Source organism: Lampris incognitus, chromosome 2 (genome assembly GCF_029633865.1).
Source record: "Lampris incognitus isolate fLamInc1 chromosome 2, fLamInc1.hap2, whole genome shotgun sequence".
Lineage (NCBI taxonomy): Eukaryota > Metazoa > Chordata > Actinopteri > Lampriformes > Lampridae > Lampris > Lampris incognitus.
Window position 1 is genome coordinate 36,535,647 of NC_079212.1, and position 24,240 is coordinate 36,559,886.

Consider the following 24,240-nt stretch of genomic DNA (forward strand, 5'->3'; position numbering starts at 1 on the left):
TGTAAATAATCTGCAAACGGATAAAAAGAAATAACTTGATAAATGCTAATGGGCTCATGGACTGAACTCCAGTGTTGTTTTGCAGGGAGCACAACTGTGGATGCTTGTGGGTGGGGAGCCAGGGGGGGTAATAAGTCTCATCATTGCAATTTGTGACTTCTCCAACTAGTGGAAGGTCTGTACAGCTTGCAGGTAAAAGGTAGTGGTTATCGGAGGATGCAAAGTCCACGCATTCCCCAACTGCCTTAAGGTTTGTGCAACAGTGAGACCTTAGTAGAACAGGAAATTGGACATGACAAATTAGGATAATGGGAGACAGGGTAAAGCGAGATTGGTTGCATCATCTGTTGGTAAGCACGACCCAAGTGACCCGTTGGTAAGAACTCAAGAGTGAGGATCCATGTGGATTTTTGATTGGTTTTAATTTATTTATTTGATACAGGAATGCAGTGCACTGTGTTGCAGGAAAACATGTAGTTTTGTGTCCATTCTCTTCAGTTACACTTTTAACTTACGCCTCACGTTAGTTTCAAGTCTCTAGTCCAGTCAAAAGAATATGACACATGAGGGGGAAGTACCAATATATATATATATATATATATATATATATATATATATATATAGAAGCAGAAATTAATATCTCAGGGAGTGGTTCTCAAAAGTTTTCTGTCATGGAGGAAGAAACATTTTCATGGCCCCCACCCCAACAAAATGGTGACAAAATGGGCCAAGTTTAACTTTATTTATATAACATCAAGATCATGAGCATTCCTTTCACCTTTCTTTCAGTGATTTCTGTTGCGCAAATAACAAATGCAAGTTCCACTTCAACTTTCTCAAACCTCTTTTTGTGACATTTGTCACTAGATTGTTCCATCAGTCCAGGTGGCGTGGTGGGCTATTCAGTTGCCTACCAACATGGGGATTGGCGGTTCGAATCCCCGTGTTACCTCCGGCTTGGTCGGGCGTCCCTACAGACACAATTGGCCGTGTCTTCGGGAGGGAAGCCGGATGTGGGTGTGTCCTGGTCGCTGCACTAGTGCCTCCTCTGGTCGGTCGGGGCGCCTGTTCGGGGGAAGGGGAAACTGGGAGGAATAGCGTGATCCTCCCACGCGCTACTTCCCCTCTGGTGAAAAGAAGCGGCTGGCGAGTGCACATGTATCGGAGGAGGCATGTGGTAGTCTGCAGGTCTGTCCGGCTCGGTAGAGGGGGTGGAGCAGGGACCAGGGACTAGGACGACTCGGGAAGAGTGAGGTAATTGACCAAGTACAATTGGGGAGAAAAGGGAGGGAATTTTTCAAAAAACAAAACAAAATAAAAAAAATGTAAAAATCACTTTACTAGAACAATAATAATAAAGTTCAATCTGTGCAACAACAAAAAAAAGAACAAATGCAGATATTTGGGGAAAACGATGAGCAAGTCAATTTGTGAAAGCTCAAGTCTTATCACTGCATTAGTGGCTGCAATGAGCCTGTTTTGCACTGCACATCTTTTCAAAACGGGGTTGCGGGCTTGATACTGCCCCTCTCAAGTCATGCTCAATGTTGTGCTTAAATCTGTACTTTATTTTAAGTGAGGCAACAGCAGATAAGCCCATCTCACAGAGATAGGATGTGGTGTGGGCAAGCAGAATGCCCACAGCCCTCTGTCCTATGAATGGATACTTCCTCTCCACACCAAGCCAGAATTCACTCGGTGACTGAGCTGTAAAGGGTGGAGTCAGATGTCATCTCGATGAACTGGTCCTCTTCAGCAGAGCTGAAATCAGCAGGTGCTGCTGCATTGAATGGATCTGTCACCCAGTCATACTGAGCACTGTTGTCTGGGAAGTGTTTTTGAAAGAATCCTCTCAGGGATGCGATGTGCTCCTTAAGACATGAAATCACGCTGGTGGCTCCAGAATCACTGGTTTCAACAAATTCACTCAGATTCTCATATTTCCTTGATCAGGTCACCTGCCTCACATCTCAAGCTTTCGAGTGACTGCACTGATCTCGTCTGCCAGGGGAGGAAGGTGCTTGTCTCTGCCTTGAAGCTGAAGATTTAACTCATTTAGCTTTCCAAATATATCGCTGAGATAGGCCAGTTTCATCAGAAATTGTTCATCACTAAACTTGTTTGCAACTTCATGCAAGCAAGTTTCTTCATGCCCCTCCTCCAGAAACACCTGAATTTCCTTTCTGAGCTCAGACTCACAACACTTAGCCTCGCTGTGAAACAACACAGCTGGATGTTCAGCTCCGACCGCCTCTCAAAGTGCGGAGAACAGCCCCGCGCTCTCAGGGGTCTTGTTTCGATGAAATTGACCACGCTAACACTGGTCAAAACCTCGTTTAGGTGAGGGCTAATCTGTTTTGATGCTTGCGCTTATCTGAGTGTGACAGTGCATCCATTGCGCATTTGGCGAGACCCTCTTGATTAGTGCCTGCAACCCCTTCATTTTCCCTGCCATGGTCTGTGCACCATCCGTGCAAATGCCCGCACAGTTCTCCCATTTCAGCCCATGTTCTGTCAGATAATGGTCAAGAACCATAAAGAGCTCATCAACTGTCGCTCTACTTGGGACGGACCTGCAAAACAGCAGATCCTCACAAAGTGACTGACATGACAAAGCAAACATAAGCAACAAACAATCAGTCTCTCTTGCTGTCAGTAGCCTTGTTCACTTGTAAGGCGAAACGTTTGTCTTTCAGTTTTTCAACGAGTTGTTCTTCAAGGTCATTGAAATGTCGCATATAGCTATGTCTTGCAACTATCATTGGACAGAGAGACAGCCTTCAATTTTGCAGCACTTGTCTTATCAAACATAGTTGACACCATATCTAAAGCCGCGGGAAGTGGTTTCTTGCACTGGGCAATTCTGTATGCAACTCCGTATGATGCCATTAGTGCTTTGTTGTTCACTGGTGCAGCTTATACAAAGCAGTGTTCCTGCTGACGGTAGGCACCAAGTTTTCTCTGAAAGAACTCGAGTGACTTATTGGCGTGACTGGGGTGTAATGTCTCGAAGTGTCTTCTTAATTTGCTTGGTCTCATACTACCAGCTGCCAAAGTTTTCAGACATAAAATACACACTGGTCTCTCCCCATGTCCCACCACATTCACTGTGAGCCCAAGAACAAGACAGGCTTCGTCATATTTTCTTAACTTGGTTTTTGGTTGATTACCGTCAGCTAAGTACTTTGTCTTTTGTCTCGGAAGCATCGCATTTTTCTTTTCGTCCCTGTCAAACGCCTCTCCGTTCTGTGAACCTACAGACCCCCGCCATGCCTCTGTGCCCCGCAAGGGGGAGGGGGGGGCACACTTTGAGAAACGCTGAACTAGAGTAATGTGTGTATGTCTCGAGGGGGGGGGTCTCTATTTGTTATGAAACAACACTGTTTAGTCACAGTAATGACATCGTATCAGTGTCGTGTCCAGTTGAACTCGGGATGAATTTCACATCCAGCTTGTCATACTATGTAAAAACCTCACCAATACTTTTAATGAAGGGTGTCTAATTAATCTGACAATAAGTTATTATTCGAACTCTGGTGGTCATCACTGAAGGGCTCTGTTTGCATAGCTGCTCTGATCATGTACTATACATCGTCCTTTTCTTGTATAGCTGGGATGCTCCACAAAAGGCGTGGTGTTGACCTGAACAAGAACAGGAGAAACAGGAAAAGGCAGGGATGGGAAAGTGGCAGGCTGTAAAGTGCTGGCTGTGATGTTCTGATGTGCAGGAGGTGACTGCTGCCTTTGTTTGGTGTGGCCCCGTCAGATAGGCTACGCAAACAATACTATCCATCCATCCATTATCCGAACCGCTTATCCTGCTCTCAGGGTCGCGGGGCAAACAATACTAAACATTGTCAAATGTAAAACTAATGCAAATAGCCAACATGGTAGTCGACGCTATGCCAATCTGTATGGGATTCGGATGGCGACTACAAAGTACAACACAATTTTGAATTACAAAACAAACAGAGATGAGAATAGCAGCACACAGCATCGCAAACATATTGCGACGCCTTCTTCCCACTTACACTTGGGCCCTGCATCGCAACGCAGGGTTGGAACAAACGTCCCTTGTAGGGTATGATTGGGGATCCCTACTATACGCAAACACAATACCCCTGACCTTTTGGGGTCCCTCATGGCCCGGGGTCTCGGGGCACTCGCCCGGCATGCCCAGTCCGTAATTCAGCCTTGGAGAAGTTCAAACTGGAATGAAAGAGGAAACTTTTTTTTTTTAGATTGTAGTATAGTTAAGGTTCACTGTATTAAATATGAAGCTTGGTTCCTTTTGGAAGCCCGAGGTGGAGGGGCCCAGTGCACATACTTACCCTCGGGCCCAATGGTTGGTTAATCTGGACAGTGAGTGACCCTCGAGTTAAATGGTGAGCTGCAGTCTCTGATATATTTTCACTGGAGTGCTATCAAACTCAAAAGGTAAACATCTATCTCTCGGATCCTGAGTACTCTTTAGGGTGGCTTTTATGTCATACAAGATTCAGATGATCTCCTGTTATTAATTGATCTTAATTCAGATCCCTGCAAAACCTGGGAAATCATTGGCTCGCATTATGAAGAGTTTCATTGAAAAAATAGATACGTATATATTTTGTCATTACCAGAGGTCTTACTCAGTATTTAGAGAATGTAGTTTCAAAGATCCAGTGGGCATTGGTGTTAGCATTTTGTCAAACAACTGACCTAAATGATCTACTGGCCTTTGGAAAACACCATGATAGTATTTAATGTTTTTGCAGTGAATCATATTGGAAATGTGGAAGCTGTGGCGGACACTAGGGTCTATGCCTCTCACCCAGCAGGACTGTGAGCTGGGGGCGTGGTTTACGTTCCCGGGCTTGCTGGTGCAGGGTTGTTCCTGCTGTAGTTTGGTTTTGGAGCTGAGGAATAAACAGCAAACACGCCTTCGTCTCCTGTGTTTTTTCCTCATCCTGCCACATTGGTGACCCCGAATTGAACATGTTTGGAGCAAAAGATGAGTGTGAATCCACTTCGGCCACGCCGCCCCAACTCTCACAGCCGGCCGTTCTCACCGCGGCTGTGAAACTCCCAGAGTTCTGGCAGAGCGACCCAGCTTCGTGGTTCCAGCATGTCACGGCGCTGTTCCACCTGCGTGGAATCTCCGTGGACGACTCCAGATATTATTTGGTCGTCGCTGCGCTGGACCAGCAATCCACACGCCGGGCCATGCAGCTGTTGCGCGCCCCTCAACAACACGATAAATACGTCGCCCTCAAAAATCTTTTGCTCCGGAGGTACAGCCTATCTGCCGCAGAGAGGGCAGATAGAATCCTTTCCCTATCCGGTTTGGGCGACGGGACAGCTGTGGATCTCATGGACAATATGCTGTCGCTGCTAGGCTCGGACGAAGGTGGATTCCTTTTCCCGCACGTTTTCCTGCGCCAGCTTCCGTCTCCTGTGCGCGTGGCTTTGGCTAACTCCCCATGTCTGGTCGCTGGTGACTGCCGAGGTTTGGCTGAGGAGGCCGATCGGGTCCTGCTGGCTACCAGACGGTTCTCTGTGCAGAGTGTGGCATCGGAGCCTCTGCAGCCGGTGTTGGAGGACGCGGACCCGGCAGTGGTGGCTGGAGTGGCTGTCCGGAGATGGCACGGGAGCGGCCTCTGTTTCTTCCACCAGCGGTTCGGCGGCAAGGCGAGGCGCTGCATCCCTCCGTGCACGTTTGAGGCGCTGGGAAACTCCAGGGCCAGCGCTCAGTAGCAGCTGTGGGCGCTGGCGGACGTAGTGAGCTGCTCTTCATTAAGGACACGATGTCAGGAAGACGGTTTCTGGTGGACTCAGGCTCGCAAAAGAGCCTACTCCCTCCTGCTAAGACAGACAGGTCGACCGAAGGCGGCGGCCCACAGTTAAGTGCAGCTAACGGTTCGTCCATTGCGACGTTTGGCACAAGGTTGGTGACTGTTTGTTTCCACGGGCACCATTTTGAGTGGGACTTTGTAGTGGCCGCCATTACTGTTCCTATTATTGGCGCGGATTTTCTGTGTGCTAATGGTCTGCGGGTTGATGTTGCAAACCGCCGTTTAATTGATGCTGTGTCTTTCGCCACTGTTCCGTGCGAGACAAGGGGAGCCGGGCCGTTAACACACGCTAACTTTTTAGCATTAGGGGATGTTTTTCAGCGTTTGCTGGCGGATTTTCCATCGGTGACTACGCCTGCCTTTTCCACCGCGGTTACTAAACACGGGGTAGAACATTTCATTCCCACTCTGGGAATGTTAGTTTTGGTGCGTGCGCGCGCAGCGCCTCGACACAGTAAAATTGGCTACAGCCAAGGAGGAGTTCGCCATCATGGAGCATCTGGGTATAGTGAGGCGTTCCAACAGCCCGCGGGCCTCGCCGCTTCACATGGTGCCCAAGGCGGATGGGTCGTGGTGGCCTTGCGGCGACTTTCGCCGCCTGAACAACGTCACCGCCAATGACCGCTATCCCATCCCACACATACAGGACTTTTCCATACGCCTGGCGGGTACCACTATTTTCTCTAAGGTGGACCTGGTGCGCGGCTATCATCAGGTTCCCGTGCGCGCAGAGGACGTGCCCAAGACAGCAGTGATCACCCCATTTGGGCTTTTTGAGTTCATGCGCATGCCTTTTGGCTTGAAGGGGGCTGCGCAAACCTTTCAGAGGCTGGTGGACTCGGTGTTGCGTGACCTTGATTTCGTGTTCGTTTATCTCGACGACATATTAGTGGCCAGTCCGTCAGCTGAAGAGCACCTGGCGCACCTGAAACAGGTTTTCCGTCGTTTGGACGAACACGGCCTGATAGTCAACCCGGCCAAGTGTCAGTTTGGACTGCCGATGATTGACTTCTTGGGTCACCGCATTTCGCCGAAAGGCGCGGTCCCGTTGCCTTCTAAGGTACAAACGGTGGCGGAATTTCCCCGCCCGGTCTCTGTTAAGGCATTGCAGGAATTCTTGGTATGGTGAATTTCTATAACCGTTTCCTCCCTCGTGCTGCCCACCTCCTTCAGCCACTTTACGAAGCCCTGCGGCTTAAGAAGGCTAACGACCCTGTCGACTGGACTCCCGAACGGGTCCAGGGCTTTGACGGAGCTAAGTGCACCCTGGCTAACGCTGCCCTCCTCGCCCATCCCACACCCACGGCGTCCATAGCTTTAACAACCGATGCGTCTGACATAGCCGTGCGGGCTGTGGTTGAACAGCGTGTGGCGAATGCGTAGCAGCCACTCGCATTTTTTAGCTGCAAACTGCAAGATAGCGAGCGCAAGTACAGCGTTTTTGACCGGGAGGTGCTGGCACTGCACCTTGCAACCCGGCTGTTATGTATGCACACATCGACAGTGCTGCATTTGATTTGGTGCTGTTCTATTGTGCTGGGATCGATTGGTGATGCCTGCGGGCTCTGGGTTGTTTGATCGGGTCTGCCTTTGATGCTGGGTCAGTCTAAATAAAGAATGCCACGGAGAGGTTGTGTCGAGCGACAGCGCTGTGTCCTGACGTGATTTAAAAATACAATATTGGCGACGAGGATGGCTGATATCTCTCTCCCACCACCTGCCCCCTTCCTGGCATTACCTGGCGAGCCTCCGGTACCATGGACTCGCTGGCTACATAGGTTTGAAAATTACATCATCGCCTCAGGGCTCGACGACGTGAGCCAGGCTAGGAAGACGGCTCTGTTGCTACACTGCTTGGGAGCAGAGGGTCATCATGTGCTCGGGACTCTGGGGAACGTCACAAGCTTTGCCGAAGCTGTGGGACTTATGAGCACACATTTCGCTGCTCCACAGAGTGCCCTCCTTCGGCAATTTATATTCCGTCAGCGACACCAACTGCCTGGTGAGTCTGTGCGGCAGTACGTAGCTAATTTGCGAGGGCTAGCTAGCTCATGCAAGTTTGGCGCGCTTCAGGACGAGATGGTTCGCGACCAGCTAATCGAACACACCAACAACGCAAAGGTGCGTGAGACTCTCCTGCTGGAAAAAGACGATCTGCTGCTGTCCAGAGCAATTACCATCGCACTACAGGTTGAGGGAGCAGCTGAGTGTGCTGCTATGCTAAATACACAGCAAGTGGCCACCTCCAGTCAAGCTGCCAACGACTCCTCCCTCTACTCACGGCTGCCCCTCGGGACGCAACCCAACCAGAGCGAGGCGGGCGCCGACTCCACTGGGGACGTCTTGTAACTGTGGGTCTCGGTCTCATGTTTCAAGGGCTCAGAACTGCCCTGCCCGTGGCCAGACATGCCGTAGCTGCGGTAAGCACAATCACTTTGCCAACGTCTGTCGATCTTCCCCGGCTGGGTCAGAGGGCCACACCCCCCAGTCTTCAACCGCCGTCATTCACAAGGTGAGCTCTGGGCCAGTGTCATTCAAATCATGCACAGTCAACATTAATGATGTGTGCATCCCCCTGCTGTTGGACACCGGTGCAAGTGTGTCTCTCCTGAATGTTGATACCTACAGTCAATTTTTCGGTTCACTGCCACTGTCCGCACCCTCAGCTGTCCTCTGTGGGTATGGTGACTCCAAAATCGATCTGGTTGGCTCTCTCCAAGTGACTGTCCGCTATGGAACCAAGCTGGTGCCCAATGCAGTTTTTCATGTGGCACGCCGTGGGGCCAACCTGATGGGCCTGGACCTGTTCTCCCTCTTAGACACAAGGGGGGCAGCAATCCTGACTGTCGCCACACCTTGGCAGCAGAAGTGGCCATCGCTGTTTATGGGGCTGGGCTGCCTCTCCGCCTTCACCCATCAACCTCTCCTCAACCCTGCTGTGAAATCTGTCATCCAACCACTGCGCCGCATCCCGTTGGCTCTCCGTGATGGGGTCTCCGCCGAGCTGCAACAACTGCTGGAAGCTGGCATCATTGAACCGGTGGACGCGTCACCTTGGGTCTCAAACCTCGTGGTGGCTAAGAAGAAGTCGGGGGGCCTGCGTGTCTGCGTCGATCTACATGCAGTAAATAAGGCAGTGGTCCCTGATAAGTATCCACTGCCCACCTCAGAAGAACTCACTGCTCAGTTCTATGGCTCTGAGGTGTTCTCCAAGCTCGACCTCAGACAGGGGTACTTACAGGTGCCCCTCCACCCCAGCAGCCGAAACCTCACAGCCTTTGTGACACATGCAGGAGTGTTTCGCTACACCAGGATGCCTTTTGGTCTCAGCTCCGCCCCTAGCTGCTTCCAGAAAATCATGGTCTCCGTGCTGGCTGGCATACTGGGCGTGGCCATTTATCTGGACGATATAGTGGTACACGGGCCCACCAGTGAAATCCACGACAAGCGCCTTAACATGGTCTTCGCAGCCCTGTCCAAGCACAAGCTAACTCTCAATGCTGAGAAATGTGTCCTCTCTGTGCCAGCCATCGACTTCGTGGGGTTCCGGCTGTCAGCGAGCGGTGTAACTCCACTACAATCCAACGTGGACGCCATTCAGGCCATCCCTGAGCCCAGCTCGGCCGCCCAGGTCGCCTCCTTCCTGGGTATGACAAGTTACTACCTGAGGTTTCTTCCCCAGTACTCTGCGACCACAGCCCCCCTGCGCCAGCTGCTGCGTAAGGACGAGCCATGGGTGTGGTCAAAGGCATGCAGTGACGCTGTGCGTGATCTCAAGACTCAACTGACTTCACCACCAGTGTTGGCTCACTTCGACATCTCCAGCTCCACCTTTGTGACCTGTGACGCATCAGCCACAGCGATAGGGGCCGTGCTGTCTCAAACCCAGAACGGTGTGGAGAAGCCCATTGCCTTCGCCTCCCGTGCCCTCAACCTGACCGAGCAGCGGTACTCCGTGGGTGAGCGTGAGGCGTTAGCCTGTATCTGGGCTTGTGAAAGGTGGCACCTCTACCTCTATGGCCGCTCCTTCACCCTCAGGACAGATCACCAGGCCCTGACAGCGCTGCTGTCCACATCTGGGACAGGCCACAAACCCCTGAGGCTGCACCGCTGGTCTGACCGCCTCCGCCAGTACAACTTCAGCCTGCAGTTCACCCCAGGCAGAGACAATGTTGTCGCCGACCTGCTCTCTCGCTCTGTCTCCACCCCAGCTCCACAGACGGACGCTGACTGTGTGGAAAAGGACATTGTCCAAATGCTACACACACCCCTCCAGGCCACTGTCTCTCTGCAGGAGCTGAGGGCAGCCTCCGAACAGGACCCTGTCCTCTCCCAGCTCCGCACCTACATCCAGAACGGCTGGCCTCACAAGGTCCCAGAGGAGCTGGCTGCGTTCGCCCGAGTCAGACAGGAGCTCTCCTGCTGGAACGACACCTGCGTGGCACGTGGGTTTTGCACAGTGGTCCCAGCTGCTCTCCGTGCACGTGTTTTGAATACGGCGCATGAAGGCCACCTGGGCATTGTGAAAATGAAACAGCGCTGCCGAGACCTGGTGTGGTGGCCGGGGATAGACAGAGATATTGAGGCTCTGGTGAAGGACTGTTCTGCCTGCCTTGTGAGTGGCAAGACTGGCCACCAGGCTCCCCCACCCCTGCAACCTCTCGCCTGGCCCTCTCAGCCCTGGGAACACCTGCAGTTGGACATTTGTGGTGAGATCCATGGAGTTCCCCACCACCAACGCTTCATGGTGGTCGCCTACGATCTACACTCAAAATGGCCTGAACTCACCACTTCCGGCACTGTGACCTCACAGATCATCATCGACTTCCTGGACTCTCTTTTCTCTCGCTGGGGCCTCCCAAAGGCCATCACCACTGACAACGGCCCTCAGCTGGTCTCTGCTGAGTTCACTGCTTATCTCGAAAGCAAGGGCATCCGTCATATACGCACTGCGTACTACCACCCCCAGGCCAATGGCGGCGTTGAACGTTTTAACCAGTCACTGAAGAACGGCCTCAGAGCACACATGGCCCAAGGGTGCTCTTTCACGCAGGCCATCCGTCACACTCTGCTGCACTATCGGGCCACACAGCACTCGACCACAGGCGTCTCCCCAGCCTCTCTCATGCTAGGCCGGGAACTGTGCATGCCCCTTGACAGGCTCCGCCCCTCCACACCTCAGGCACCTCCCTCTGGGGTCAGAGCCTCAGTCACTCGTCAGCAGACGCGGATGAAGCAACGGTTTGACCAGTCAAAACGAACCAGGGTGCCAGACATCAATGTGTCAGACTGGGTCAGGGTCCGCAGGCCCCACAGGGACAATAAAATGGCTTCACACTGGTCCTCTCCTCTCCAAGTCACCCGTCAGCTGGGCCCAGCCACTTACCTCCTCAGCGATGGCACTCGGTGGCACTCCAGTCGTCTATGGAAGGTGTCAGCTCCGCCACACACAGCTGGTGACACAACCATAGCCATTCCCTCAGCATGGCGAGACGCCCCGGGGCTTCATGCAGCTCCTACACGGGCCCCAGATATTCCTGGGCCTCAGCTTCCCCTGCCTTCTCCCTCCCCACCTCGGCCTGCCCAGCCTCAGGCCGCCCCGCGACCTGTTCGCACACGTTTACGCCCTGGCCACCTAGAGGACTTTGTGTCAACCTTTCATGTTTGAAATCCTGCCGGGGGGGGGGGGGGGGGAAATGTTATGTATGCACACATCGACAGTGCTGCATTTGATTTGGTGCTGTTCTATTGTGCTGGGATCGATTGGTGATGCCTGCGGGCTCTGGGTTGTTTGATCGGGTCTGCCTTTGATGCTGGGTCAGTCTAAATAAAGAATGCCACGGAGAGGTTGTGTCGAGCGACAGCGCTGTGTCCTGACGTGATTTAAAAATACAATACCGGCATTTCTGCTTCCTGCTGGAGGGTCGCCCATTCATGGCTTATGTGGATCATAAACTGCTGACTTTCGCCATGTCCAAGGTGACTGAGCTGTGGTCTGCTCGTCAGCAGCGCCACCTAGCGGCAATCTCCGAGTTCACAACGGACATTCAGCATGTGGCCGGGACGTCCAACCCTGTTGCTGATTGTCTGTCGCGTGTGCTTGTGTGTCCTGTGCACCTCGGTGTGGATTTCTCCGCTATGGCTGCCGACCAGCCCAGCGACCCGGACGTCCTTGCCCTTAGGTCAACGCGTACCAGCCTCAAGCTGGAGGACGCGGTGATGCAGGAAGGCAGTCCTGCCCTCCTCTGCGATGTCTCCACCGGCCGTCCCCGCCCCGTTGTTCAAGTGGCCTGGCACCGTCGAGTTTTCGATTCGATTCACTCCCTCTCGCACCCTGGAGTTCGGGCGTCGGTGAAGTTGGTCGGTTCCAAGTTCATCTGGCCTGGCCTCCGCAAGGACGTAAAGGGGTGGGCCGCTGCATGTGTAGCGTGCCAGCACGCTAAGGTCCACCAGCACACTAAGTCGCCCCTCGAACCGTTTCCGATCCCGGCCAGACGTTTCGACCACGTGCATGTGGACCTCGTGGGCCCTCTACCTTCTTCACAGGGTTTTACGCACCTGCTCACAATGGTGGATCGGACCACCAGGTGGCCAGAGGCTGTCCCTCTGTCCTCCACAACATCCTCGGATGTTGCACGCGCTTTTCTTTCCTCCTGGGTCCCCCGTTTCGGCGCTCCGTCAGATATCACCTCAGACAGGGGCCCCCAGTTCGTGTCAGAGCTCTGGTCGGCACTTGCGTGATCCTTGGGTGTGCAGGTACACCGCACTACCGCGTACCACCCTCAGGCTAATGGCTTGTGTGAACGTTTTCACCGGTTGCTCAAGGCAGCGCTGTGTGCTGCGCTCTCGGATGGTAACTGGGTGGATCGTTTACCTTGGGTTATGCTCGGGTTGCGTTCGGCTCCTAAGGAGGACCTCAACGCTTCGCCCACTGAGCTGGTGCTCGGTCAGCCGCTCCGCGTCCCTGGGGAATTTTTGCCTAGGAGTTCCGCTCCTCGACCCCGTCTGGCCGTTTATCCTTTTTTGTCCGACAGCACTCGAGTTCCAGGCCCCGTTCACCATTGTTTTCCGCGGTCGTTCGTGCCTGCGGAGCTCATGTCGGCTCATTTTGTTTTTGTATGGCATGATGCTCACCAATCGCCCCTCCAACCCCCATACGATGGCCCATTTCGGGTTCTTGAGACGGGTCCTAAGGGTTTTGTGCTGGATATGGGTGGGCGTAGGGAGCATGTCACGCTTGACAGGCTTAAACTGGCGCACAGGGTGGCAGGCGAAGTTGTGTTTCCGGCCCAGGTTCCCCGTCGGGGTCGTCCTCCTTCCAGGACCCCGGCAGTGTCTTCACGGGTTCAGCGTTCTGCTTCTCAGCTGACTTTGGACAGTGTTTCACCTACTGTTTCGGCTGAGGGACGGCGCAGCCGTTATGGCAGGCTGCTTAAGCCTCCAGTGAGACACTAATTTTCTTTCCAGAAGTCCCTTCTGGGTGTTTGGGGGGGGGGGGGGCTGTGTGGCGGACACTAGGGCCTATGCCTCTCACCCAGCAGGACTGTGAGCTGGGGGCGTGGTTTACGTTCCCGGGCTTGCTGGTGCAGGGTTGTTCCTGCTGTAGTTTGGTTTTGGAGCTGAGGAATAAACAGCAAACACGCCTTCGTCTCCTGTGTTTTTTCCTCATCCTGCCACAAAGTCATATTTCTCAAATGGTGGTTAACTCATTTAACAATGCATTTTTTGCCCTCTCTGACTTCCATTTTCTTTCATTGTATGCCCCCCCTCCTCACTCTCCTGTCTCCCTTTGTCTCTTGCTTCCCTCTCTCTCCAGACTCAGAGCTGAATCATGGTGATTTCCAGAGGGAGGTTCAGATATTGAAGCGTCTGCGACATCGTCACCTCATCTCCCTATTTGCCATCTGCACAGCTTCCTCCCCATATTACATCATCACCGAACTCATGGAGAAGGGGAACCTGCTCAACTTCCTCAGAGGTAAATTTAAGCGCTTGTGTGTGTGTGTGTGTGTGTGTGTGTGTGTGTGTGTGCACGTGCACGCACACACGCGTGTCAGTCTTTTCTGTTTTTATGACCTGTTTGTCATTCCTAGAATGAATTTTGATTCTAGAACCTTCTTTCTTATTTTCAAATTACTTTTGCACTACTTTTCGAGTGTTTGATTGCTGTGAACTAGTGCAGCGCCCGTTCTGGTGTAATCCCCCCTCCAACCGCAACGTGGGTTGCAATAGCAGAGTGGCGCTGTTTGTCCGGTTGCCACGGGGAGACAGACGTTCCTTCCATTTTTGTTTGACATAGTTGGGCTTTATTCCAGAATATTAAGCGCTAGTAATTGTTTGTGCTAGTATTGTTACTCGTAGTTAGATTACAATGGTTTCAATCTAGTCCTGCTGTAGTTTAGAATCCTCCATGGTTCTATACCATCACTATCTTCTGTTGAATCTTCTTTAATTATTTCTATTCCAGAACTTTGTTATGCTGTGAAAACGCTCGCCAAGAACCCTATATTCCAGAACCCTCTCTTGACTTCAGAAGCACCAGCATTGCTGTTAAGGGTTTTTAAAAGTGCCGGTTGTGTTCCTACCTCAGGTGCAGAGGGGAAACGGCTGGACCAGGTGTCTCTCATCGACATGGCTGCCCAGGTGGCTGATGGGATGTCATATCTGGAAGAGCAAAACAGCATCCACAGAGACCTGGCTGCCCGCAATGTACTGGTGGGAGAAAACTACATCTGCAAAGTGGCTGACTTTGGTCTTGCACGGATTATCAAGGTATGTGTAACCCAGTCACACAATGGGTTATTAATAATATCTGGTTAGATGTGATCCAGTTATCCCAGCAAAGGGTTAATATTGTGTTTTGATTGATTTGTGTAGAGCTATGCTTTCTAGCCAATGAGAAGCGTCTGCCTATCTGGAAGTCCCACCTCCACTGCAGTAAGCTGCTGTGTGCGCGAGATTGTTAGAACGCACCACAGAAAACACACATGCGATCTCTTGAGCTAAAAGTGAGAGGAAAAAAAAGTGAATGAAAGAATTTGCCATTGTCCATCAGCGGGGAGTCAATCGTCCTGTCTTCTCGTGTCTTTTGAATGATCGATTGTTCCTGATGAGGAACTGGCGAGCCACCGCTCGGAACCAAGAAAAAAGATGATTCTCCACCTACTATCTTCCACACGTCTGGTGTGGTAGGACACTGAAAACACACACACACCCTTTTATTTTTATTTTCTTTATTGAACTAAAAGCGCTTACTGTATTAGGACCCGGGTCATTGAGGGATTATTGTATATTGCATTGTATAATTGTATGTGTACCTTTGAGTGTTGCAACTACAACACTAAATACTTCTACTTACCATTTTATCCTGGTTGTCCGGCTCCTATCATTTCTCAGTCCAGTTAATCACGACTCCTACGAACCTAGTAAAGAGGTGTACTTACCCTATGGTTACTACTACTTACCTTAGATGGTTATTAATCATCCTTGCAGGTTATTCCTTATTCAAGTGGGTTACAAATTAAAAATTTGGCGAGCCAGCCAGGAGTTGTGTGTACTGTACTGTGAAATATATGAGCCGCAGACATGGAAATCGTTGCAACTGAAAATATCAAAGTGCCTAACTCTCTCATCGTCAGTGGGTTGTCTAACACTGTGGTAGATGAGGAAGTCTTTGACTATCTTAAGACAGTAGGGTCAATCTCTAGGATAGTTAAGATCAGAGATGCAGAGTCTGAGTTTAATGACCATGTGATAGTTGAATTCGTATCCGGCGCTGCAATAGAGGAACTTGCTCTTTTCTTGCCAGATACCAGATCATGTTCCGCTGATCCCAAGGTTGAATTTCGTATTCAAGCCCTGTCTAGTGTTTACAGTAGCCAGATAGTTACCACAGCGACTGATACGTTTCTGACACAGCTTAAGGGTGTAGCCAAACTGAGTGGGAAACCGTTTGCTGAGGTTTTGCAAAAGGAGTTGGCTAAGATTTCTGAATCCATTGGTATTGAGGGTGTTAGTGGTAACACTGCGCCAGCTGATGAACCAGCTTCGATCATTTCGTCTAGCAAACAGATGAGTGATATTCAGCACAGCTTCACCCCAGCTTCTGTAGAAGTAAACCTGACCTCCGGTGAAACACCGTTTCATGTGGATTTTGCAACCACATCTTCTCCTAGTGATAAGGGGAGAACAAACCCGTTTCACTTACCTCCTGATCAGTTGAGCATGCCTGAAGTTCAGCGCGTAGCAGTGGAGCACATCGTAAAGAGCGGGGAAAGCGGTTCCCAATTTCATTCCACGTTCAAACTGAGATCCTTCTCCCGGAAGTCACCTCTCCCTAACCACGAGGTTGACTTTGAAACCTAGCGTAGCAGTGTAGAATTCCACTTGTCAGATCCTAATGTATCTGACGTTCAGCTAGCAAGAAAGATTGTTGACAGTCTGCTACCACCAGCCTCCAATGTGGTCAAACCATTAGGTCCACGAGACTCCCTAAGAGCTTACCTGGATTTACTTGACTCCGCTTATGCGACCGTCGAAGATGGAGATGAGCTGTTTGCGAAGTTTCTCACCACTCAACAAAACGCCGGAGAGAAACCTTCCAACTACCTACACAGGCTCCAGACATCCTTGAACACTGTCGTGAAGAAGAAGGCAATTGCCGCAAGTGACGCAGATGCGCAGCTTCTCAAACAATTCTGCAGAGGGTGCTGGAACAACCACCTGATCTCAACACTCCAGCTAGAGCAGAAAAAACTGATACCACCCACCTTCGCAGAGCTGTTGCTCCTATTGCGTACTGAGGAGGCCAAGCAAGCCGCCAAGTCCACTCGTATGAAGCAGCATCTGGGGCTCACAAAGAGCAAAGCTCAGTCTAACGTGCAAGCTGCATGTTCCCCTGTGGATGACGAGTATCAAGATCCTTCCCTTGCTGATGGAAGTTCATCGGACATGGATGAAATCAAGAAGCAGCTCGCTGTTCTACAAACCCGGCTTGCCAACGTAACCACTTCCAAGGTAGGCAACCAAAAGAAAAACAAGAAATACAAGCCAAAACAAGAGAAGTCCGAGAAGCAGTCACCAACACCGCCTACTCAAGCAGTAGCCAAAAAGCCCAGACCGTGGTACTGTTTCAAATGTGGCGAAGACGGTCACATTGCTACTGGATGCAGAAATGTTGCAAACCCGACACTGGTCATAGCAAAAAAAGAGAGAGCTCAAAGAAAAGCAACAGGCTTGGGAAACAAAGTATGGAACAGAGGGTTCTTCTTTAAACGAGAAGTGAGTTCTGTTGAGGGACAAACAGAAACTCAAAGTCAAACGAACTGTCCCGAATCCAATAAAAAGAGCAAAGCAAGCCTTAACTCACATAGTGTAGGCCAGAAAGTGAAACTCCCCCAAAATCTGGTTGGTGATGTATGCACAGCCAATGTCATTGTGTCTGGTATAGAGTGTAACTGTTTATTAGATGCAGGTTCTCAGGTTACCACGATATCACAGTCATTTTACGACAAACATCTTTCAGAGCAACCTATTAATCCTGTGAACCATATTCTTGAGGTAGAGGGGGCAAATGGTGAGCTTATCCCATATGTGGGCTATGTAGAGATCAGTGTTAAGTTTCCTAAAGAGTTTATCGACACAGAACCAGAAGTACAAACATTAGCTTTGGTTGTACCCGACATCCGCTTTAACATTGATATGCCCTTACTCATAGGAACAAACACACTTGATACCCTTTATGAGCAATATTGCCACCACAAGAACCTCACCACATCTCTCTCTGGGTACTGTCAGGTCCCCAAAACACTTCAGATGAGACATAAGCAGACCACTACTGGTCAACTTGGTTTAGTAAAGCTTAAGGGCCTTACACCAGAAGTACTCCCAGCTGGTCAGAAGGTTATTTTAGAAGGTTTTGTCTGCTGTAAAGCAACGAGTAACGAGAGCTGGGCTTTACTAGAGCAGCCATCTATTTCATCTCTGCCAGGTGGGGTATTTGCAGACAGCTGTCTAGTCACTCTGCCGACTAAGTATCCTTACAAACTCCCTGTACTGCTAAGGAACAAAACTGACCGTGACATTAGTCTGCCAACAAACTGTGTTATTGCAGAGTTAAATGTACCAGAGCAGCTTATGAAAAATACTGATGGTCAAGCTGCCACAGCCAAGTGTTCTAGTCAGCAGTCTAGTACAAGCTTGTCATTTGATTTTGGTGTTTCTCCACTTCCAGAAGAATGGAAGACTAGGGTGACTCAGAAGCTTGACACCTTCTCTGATGTCTTTGCCCATCATGACCTAGACTTTGGTCATGCAACGAAAGTAAAGCATCACATCAAACTTCAAGATGAAACACCGTTCAAACAATGGGCACGCCCTATACACCCGCAAGACTACGAAGCCGTTCGAAAGCATCTCCAAACCCTCATCGATGCAGGTGTCATCAGAGAATCCGAGTCTCCATTTTCATCGCCCATCGTTGTAGTCAAAAAGAAAAATGGTGATGTAAGATTGTGTGTGGACTACAGAAAACTCAATACCCAAACGATCAAGGACAACTACGCACTTCCCAATCTAGAGGAGTCATTTTCTGCACTCCATGGATCCCAGTGGTTTTCAGTTATGGATCTCAAGTCTGGTTATTATCAGATAGAAATGGAGGAGAGCAACAAAGCGAAAACGGCCTTCGTCTGCCCATTAGGTTTTTGGGAATGGAATCGCATGCCGCAAGGTATCACGAACGTGCCGAGCACTTTCCAGCGCCTAATGGAAAAGTGCATGGGAGACATCAACTTAAAAGAAGTGCTGGTTTTCCTGGATGACCTTATCGTGTTTTCCAACACCTTGGAAGAGCATGAGGAAAGGCTTTCACATGTTCTCACACGTCTCCGAGAGCATGGTCTCAAGTTGTCTCCAGAGAAGTGTAGTTTCTACCAAACTTCAGTTAAGTATCTGGGACACATCGTGTCAAGAGAAGGAGTTGAGACAGATCCAGCGAAAGTTCAAGCATTAAAGACCTGGCCAAGACCCCAAACCTTGAAAGACCTCAAGTCTTTCCTTGGTTTCTCTGGTTATTATCGTAGGTTTGTGCAGAACTACTCAAGAATCGTGAAGCCTCTCACCAATCTCACCGCTGGCTATCCACCATCTCGAAAAGTATTCAGGGCAACACCGAGTGATGGCTACTACAATCCCAAGGAGCCGTTTGCTGAGCACTGGACGACCGCCTGTCAGCAAGCCTTCGAACTTATCATAGATAAGCTAACTTCACCTCCTGTTCTGGGATTTGCCAACCCAAAGTTACCTTACATTCTTCATACGGATGCCAGTACTACGGGCTTGGGAGCGGTGTTGTACCAAGAACAAGATGGACAAAGTCGCGTCATCGCCTACGCAAGTCGAGGATTGTCCCGTAGCGAAGCTCGATACCCCGCTCACAAGTTGGAGTTTTTAGCTTTAAAATGGGCCGTAACAGAAAAATTCCAAGACTACTTATACAGAAACACTTTCACAGCCGTGACCGACAACAATCCATTGAGATATGTCTTGACAACCGCAAAACTGGATGCCGCCAGCTATCGGTGGTCAGCTGCCCTTTCTACATTCAGTTTTGACATCAAGTACCGAGCTGGTAAACAAAACCAGGATGCAGACGGTCTTTCAAGACGACTCCATGGTGCCCTAGCAAATGACAGCGTCTCAAAGGAGGAAGATGCTAGGATCCATCATTTCGCTTCTCATCACCTCATACCACCAGAAGACAGTCCTTTTACTACGGACATAGTTAAAGCTACCTGTCAAAAGCACACTGTAAGTCAAGTGTCTGAGAAACTCCCTTCTTTCTGCTATGTCGAGTCTATAGCCATACATCCCGGGGCTATCCCTGCTGTATTTGAGGAAGAGGAGTATCAAGAAGGTCTCATCACCGTCCCAAAGTATAGTGATGAAGATCTAGTCAACTTCCAGAGAACAGATCCTGTCATCGGTTGAGTCATTAACCTGTTAGAGTCAGGAGAAAAGCCAGATGCCAGTCTCAAGGTCGAGTCATATGAGCTAAGCTTAATGCTCAAGGAGTGGAGCCGTCTAGAACTAACCGACCGCCTGTTGTACAGGAAACGTCAATGTGACAATCGAGCAGTGTGTCAGTTAGTCCTTCCCCAAGAACTGAGACAGCCCATTCTTCAAACTCTTCATAATAACATGGGGCATATGGGGATAGAACGCACCCTTGAGCTGGTCAGATCGAGGTTCTATTGGCCAAAGATGGCCGCAGACGTAGAAAACAAGGTGAAAACCTGTGGAAGATGTGTACGCCGAAAGAAGCAACCAGAGAAAGCAGCTCCTTTGGTTAACATCCAGACCAGCAGACCGATGGAATTGGTCTGTATGGACTTCTTGTCTGTCGAGCCAGATAGCCATAACACAAAAGATATTCTAGTTATCACAGACCACTTTACAAAGTATGCCATTGCTATACCAACGAAAGACCAGAATGCAAAAACAGTAGCTAAATGCCTCTGGGACCTGTTCCTTATCTTTTATGGTTTCCCAGAGCATCTCTATAGTGATCAGGGTAGGGATTTCGAATCTAAGACGATCAAAGAACTTTGTGCATTAGCTGGTATACGTAAAAGTCAGAACTAGTCCTTATCACCCTAGGGGAAATCCGGTTGAGCACTTTAATCGTACTTTGTTAGGTATGTTGGGCACTCTAAGCGATAAAGAGAAGTCAAAGTGGCATGATCATGTCAAACCCCTCACACACGCCTATAACTGTACACGAAATGAAGTTACCGGGTTTTCGCCATACGAGCTTATGTTTGGCCGCCAGCCTAGGTTGCCCATTGATATTGCCTTTGGTTTACCTGTCAGGGGGGGACTGTTCATCAACATCACACTCACAGTATGTAAAAAACCTGAGGTCTCACTTAGAAGAGAGCTATCAACTTGCTGTTGAAAATGCCAAGAAAGTCGCAAACAAGAACAAACAGCAGTTTGACAAGCATGTGAGAGAGTCTACTCTAGAAGTAGGTGACCGAGTCCTTGTGCGAAATCTCTGTCCCCGCGGCAAACACAAACTTGCTGATCGGTGGGAGTCTACGATCTATATCGTAAAGAAGAGAGCAGGAGACCTACCCGTCTATGTAGTGTGTCCAGAAGGTCAAGAATCACCCACACGGACGCTGCACCGTGATCTCCTACTTCCCTGTGGTTTCTTGTCTGAGACAGAAGAGGAGGAAACAGTCAAACCAGTTCGCAAGCCTAGGACTAGGCAGGATCCTATCCAAACAGAGGAGGAAACCGACGAGTCGGAAGATGAAGCTGACAACTCTCAGTGGTTCCACACTCCTGTAAATCCTGTGGAGGAGAGAAGATTTACTACAGAGTTCCATATCCCCAAGAGAATGGAAGAGACTAAGGACGTAGCGAGTCCTATTGAAGCGATGGAGTACTCACCTATGAGTTACACTACTGAGGTTGTCCAGTCTACTCAAGTCCTGCCGGAAACAGAGAACCTACTTGATATGTCTTCTCAGGAGGCTGGAAAAGAAGAGCAACACATTGAAAGGCCTTCTGACATATCCATGCCTGAGGAGGCTCCAACTGAGAAGTATGGAAATATTCCGAACTTCCCTGCAGAAGTGCCTACAGAAACTGTTGAAGATGATGATGATGTTCCGATGCTCAACTTGTCCAGTCCAGAAGACGAAGTTCCAATGGAAGGGGTCACAACCAATGATATCCCTCCAGCAGAGATCGAAGCAACCAATCTTCAGTCCAGTGAAGGAACTGATGATGATCCTCGGAGATCCGAGCGTTCTAGAAGAGCACCTGGACGCTTAACATATCTAAAGCTTGGGAATCCACTTGTTTCCTTTGCTCATAGTCTGTTAGAAGGCTTCAACAAAGTGCTTGTTGATGTTTTTGAGAGTCATGAAAACCCTTATCTTGAGCCGATAGCAGTTGTTTAAGAACATGAAGGGACTCATGTTAATTTAGAAGGGGAGGATGTAACTCAGTCACACAATGGGTTATTAATAATATCTGGTTAGATGTGATCCACTTATCCCAGCAAAGGGTTAATATTGTGTTTTGATTGATTTGTGTAGAGCTATGCTTTCTAGCCAATGAGAAGTGTCGGCCTATCTGGAAGTCTCACCAATTTTTACCGTGTAACCCACTTGGATAAGGAATAACCTGCAAGGATGATTAATAACCATCTAAGGTAAGTAGTAGTAACCATAGGGTAAGTACACCTCTTTACTAGGTTCGTAGGAGTCGTGATTAACTGGACTGAGAAATGATGGGAGCCGGACAACCAGGATAAAATGGTAAGTAGAAGTATTTAGTGTTGTAGTTGCAACACTCAAAGGTACACATACAATTATACAATGCAATATACAATAATCCCTCAATGACCCGGGTCCTAATACAGTAAGCGCTTTTAGTTCAATAAAGAAAATAAAAATAAAAGGGTGTGTGTGTGTTTTCAGAGTCCTACCACACCAGGCGTGTGGGAGATTCGTGGGGTTAGATTCAGTGTCCTACCACACCAGACGTGTGGAAGATAGTGGGTGGAGAATCTTCTTTTTTCTTGGTTCCGAGCGGTGGCTCGCCAGTTCCTCATCAGGAACAATTAATCATTCAAAAGACACGAGAAGACAGGACGATTGTCTCCCAGCTGACGGACAATGGCGAATTCTTTCGTTCACTTTTTTTCCTCTCACTTTTAGCTCGAGAGATCGCATGTGTGATTTCTGTGGTGCGTTCTAACAATCTCGCGCACACAGCAGCTTACTGCAATGGAGGCGGGACTTCCAGATAGGCAGACGCTTCTCATTGGCACGAAAGCATAGCTCTACACAAATCAATCAAAACACAATATTAACCCTTTGCTGGGATAACTGGATCACATCTAACCAGATATTATTAATAACCCATTGTGTGACTGGGTTACATCTGGAAGACGGGTGTGCATGCATGTGTGTGCCTGTATAATCCAAAACGCCTTGTCAAACCCTTATATGCGCGTTATAGATATAACTCACATCCATCTTCTCCTTATCTGTATCTCCTCCTCTCACTTTCACCTTCCACCCAGGAGCCATTCTACATCACTGCAGACAAGAAGATCCCTTACAAGTGGAGCGCTCCAGAGGCCATCAGCCATGGAAGGTTTTCCAACAAGTCTGACATCTGGTCCTTTGGAATCCTGCTGTATGAGATCATCACCTATGGAGCAGCACCTTATCCTGGTACATTATTTGGTTAACGGGTTGACTAAATGACTGACCTCTGTGGAGTTTTTTTTTTTTTAAATTTTTTACATGCACGCCACTCAAACAAAAGTCTTTTCTTTGGAGTGTGTAGTAGCTTTTAAGCTTTAAGTGCCTCCAGATGGTGACCAGAAGCAGTGGTTAGCACCATTGCCTCACACATAAGGGTCCTGGTCTTTGCCTAGTTTTCTACCATATGCTGTAGTTTCCTCCCACAGTCCTAAGCCAAACACATTAGGTGAATTGGAGTCTCTAAATTGCACATGGATATGAATGGTTATTGAGCTGTTGGGTTGTTGTGTGTTGGTGCAGTGATGGACTGGCCACCTGTCCAGAGTGCCCCCCTCCAAGCCACCCAAAGCATGCTGGGATAGGTTGTAGTTCCCCTTATGATTCTACAGGGATATGGTCAAGTAAAAAAAAAAAAGTTAGAGTAATGGTTTTAAATGCTCTTTTTCAGCAATGTCCTGCTGAACTGCTCAAAAGAAACGCAAGATGTTATTGATTTTCTTGAACTACATTTACCATAGTTTTGATAGTGCCCTCTGTTAGCGTATGAACTTAGGATACACTTAGACTCTGGATTCACCTAGAATGTCAATTTAAAGTTTGATCTGTCTTCTTCCTCGCTTCTCCTTCTGTTTGATTTGTCTCCATTCAACCTTTCCTCGTTCCTCTGTTCCCACCAGCCTACAGCAACCAAGAAGTGTACCAACAGGTCTGCAAGGGATACAGGATGCCGGCTCCATCCAAATGCCCTGACTTCCTGTATGACATCATGTTGAAATGTTGGCACGCTGAGGCAGATGATCGGCCGGACTTCAAGGACCTTAAGCAGCAGTTGGTCAACATTAACCGCTATGAGCTTGAGTGATCACCCACTGGTTCCTACAGGATGTGAATGTGAATATGGTCACAGGGGAGCAGCAGTGACACATGGTCTATATAGAGTTGTCTGTAAGACCATTGTTGTGTTTTATATTTCTTTGACCCTCTTTTTGGACCTAAGATAGTGCTTGAAAACCACTAATACAAAGGACATAAGTCCAGATAGTTTCCTGTTGGGCTGTTGAGAGAGGAAAAACGTGCCAGTATCTCATTTATGATAATAAGGATCAAATATTTATTGA

General features: G+C 49.3%; 1 protein-coding gene across 1 annotated transcript in view; it reads left to right on the top strand.

The window, feature by feature from the left end:
- ptk6b (PTK6 protein tyrosine kinase 6b) overlaps positions 1 to 23,984 on the top strand; it is a 57,454-nt gene extending 33,470 nt beyond the window's left edge. The window contains exons 5-8 of the mRNA XM_056273591.1: positions 13,651 to 13,812; positions 14,425 to 14,606; positions 22,936 to 23,089; positions 23,800 to 23,984. Of these exons, the coding sequence (XP_056129566.1) occupies positions 13,651 to 13,812; positions 14,425 to 14,606; positions 22,936 to 23,089; positions 23,800 to 23,984 (683 nt within the window). The remainder of the gene's footprint in view (positions 1 to 13,650; positions 13,813 to 14,424; positions 14,607 to 22,935; positions 23,090 to 23,799) is intronic.
- Positions 23,985 to 24,240: the final 256 nt, after the last annotated feature.